Source organism: Gavialis gangeticus, unplaced genomic scaffold, assembly GCF_001723915.1.
Source record: "Gavialis gangeticus isolate Ggan-Ray unplaced genomic scaffold, GavGan_comp1, whole genome shotgun sequence".
Lineage (NCBI taxonomy): Eukaryota > Metazoa > Chordata > Crocodylia > Gavialidae > Gavialis > Gavialis gangeticus.
In genome coordinates, this window is record NW_017729032.1 from 216,629,406 (window position 1) to 216,631,708 (window position 2,303).

A 2,303-nucleotide genomic window follows, 5' to 3' on the forward strand; every position below is an offset into this window, starting at 1 on the left:
TTTTTTTTTTTTTTTTTTTTTTTTTTTTCCCCCCCCCCCCCCCCCCATCTCCTCTAGCCCTTAGATGAAGTCAGTCTTGCTGAGCTGAAAACTACTTTGAACAGCTTTCTGGCTAAAGGAGAAATCCTAAAACTGGAGACCAAGGTATGGATTAATGAGTTGTGAATTAACTTTATTAAGTCTTTGCCGTAACCGGTAGGCAGACCCTTAGCCACAGTCTTCACTGAAAGATCTGTTATACATTTTTTTTTTCCAAGTATTCTATGAATTCTTTTTTTCTTTACTACATAAAAGAAGTTGACCACTGACTATCTGGCTAATAGAATGTTGTTTTAACCTTTTTCCTTTCTCAGACTGATGCATCAATCCTGGGTGGAATGATTGTCAGCATTGGAGAGAGATATGTTGACATGTCCACAAAAACCAAGATTCAGAAACTGACCAGAATCATGAAAGAAGCTGTTTAACACATTATCCTACTGCTTTTTTTCACAATGAGACCTATCAATACCATCTGGAAACAATAAAAATATTTGTCCTTGAATAGACTGTGGTGGTGTTTATAATTCAGAGTCTGCTCAATAACTCTGAAATGCAGCATTTGGAGGTAGTAACCGCTTTCTAATTAAGTAATAATGAGCTTTAACTACAAAGCCATACTTGGGTGCCGTTTATTACTCAACTTAGCCTGAATGTTGCTAATAAGCTAAAGGAAAAACGTAAACTTGCTCAAGCAAATAAGAGTTCTGGTATATTACAGCCTCTGGCGTTTTAATTCAGGAACAGCATTTAAATTTTGCCGTTGGCAAAAGGGTTTTTGTGAGTGCTAGTAAAATATATTTTGCAAGGGCAGGAATGGGTTAATATTTAAACTCCCAGTAGTTGAAAAGGAGACCTGTTCAGTTCTGTAGCTGCCAGTTGAACATTGTAGAATAGCTACCTCATCAGTTAATTTTCTCCTTTTTAGCTACTTACAAAAGCCAAACTAGAAACCAGGAAAGGATTGATGTCCCTCAGAAGAAGGTGCACTGTTTAAATTGCAGCGTTTTGTGGCAGGGTAATTCACTTCAAGAAAGTTGACCACACTCTCAAAAAACCTAACAAAATCAGATCCCCTGGACCCTTGGTACATGTCAACACATGCAGGCACATGTGCTTGTAGAACTTCAAATAGAAGAGGCACAAATTTAAGCTGGGGCTTTTTGCCTTGGCGCATGTGCTTGGACATGCACTTTGGTGTGGGGCAAATTGTACCACTTGGGGCAAAATAACACTGCCTGGCTCTAGAGGCTGGGACTATCATAGGCACTAGCCCCAGCAGTATAAAAAGCCTGGCAAGTACCTCAGGCCTACTCACTCTCAGGAGCTTCAGGGGCCCAGCCAATTGGTACCTGGGGCCGCTACCCCTTGTGTTAGCTGGACTGCTGAACCAGCCCTGAGTTCCCTGCACCCTTTACCCACTGCAGCAGTCTGGCAGTGGGGGCTACTGCCTAGCTGTGACCTGCTACCACCCATGACACCATATGGCCCCAAAGCTGCACACCTGCCAGACCCAGATGGGGACTGCAGGGGCAGGAAACCACCTGCAGCAGGATGAGAGCAGGTTGGGGCCAGTGGCAGCACCAGGCTCTTCCTGGTGCTCGGGGTGGGCTGCAGCAATAGGAGGGGGGGTTGCTGCCACCCCAAACTTGCCATAGCCCCCGCAACCTGCCCTCCTAGCAACACTGCCAAGCGTGGGGAAGAGCCCAGTGCTGCTAGCCTCTACCTGCTCTAGTCCTGCTGTAGGCTGCTGCCTGCTTGCAGCTGCTGGGCTGTGCTGCGCCAGGAGGGGTTCAAGGCACAGTGCAGTCCAGTGACTGCAGACAGCTGGCATCAGCCACTCCTGAGGCTCCTACAGTAGAGGCTGCAGTGAGTGGGGAGAAGTAAGGTAAGTGGGGCTGCTGCCCACACTGAGCACTGCGAAGAGCCCAGTGCCATCCCTGCTGCAGCCCTGGGAGTGGCAGATGCCTCCTGCTTGCAGCCACTGGGCTGTCCTTCACCCCTCTCCCCACCCCTTCCCTAGCCCCAGCCTCACTCCCTCCCCTCCCTCACAACTGTAGGAACGCATCCCTACCTGTTTCATTGTAAACTGGGTTCGCTTTATGCACCGTTCCCTGGGAACCCATCTACCGCATAAATCAAGGGAAACGGGTATTGTCTGGAAGATGTTCTCAGTGGGGTTTCACATTTAGTAGGGTTGGAAGGGACATGAGCAGATCAAGTCTGACCCCCTGCCATGGCAGGAAAGAGTACTGGGGTTAAAT

General features: G+C 47.7%; 1 protein-coding gene across 1 annotated transcript in view; it reads left to right on the top strand.

Moving 5' to 3' along the window:
* Positions 1-544, top strand: part of ATP5O (ATP synthase, H+ transporting, mitochondrial F1 complex, O subunit) — an 11,136-nt gene extending 10,592 nt beyond the window's left edge. Inside the window, exons 6-7 of the mRNA XM_019525491.1 lie at positions 58-144; positions 354-544. Coding sequence (XP_019381036.1) covers positions 58-144; positions 354-467 — 201 coding nt within the window. The 3' untranslated portion in view covers positions 468-544. The remainder of the gene's footprint in view (positions 1-57; positions 145-353) is intronic.
* Positions 545-2,303: the final 1,759 nt, after the last annotated feature.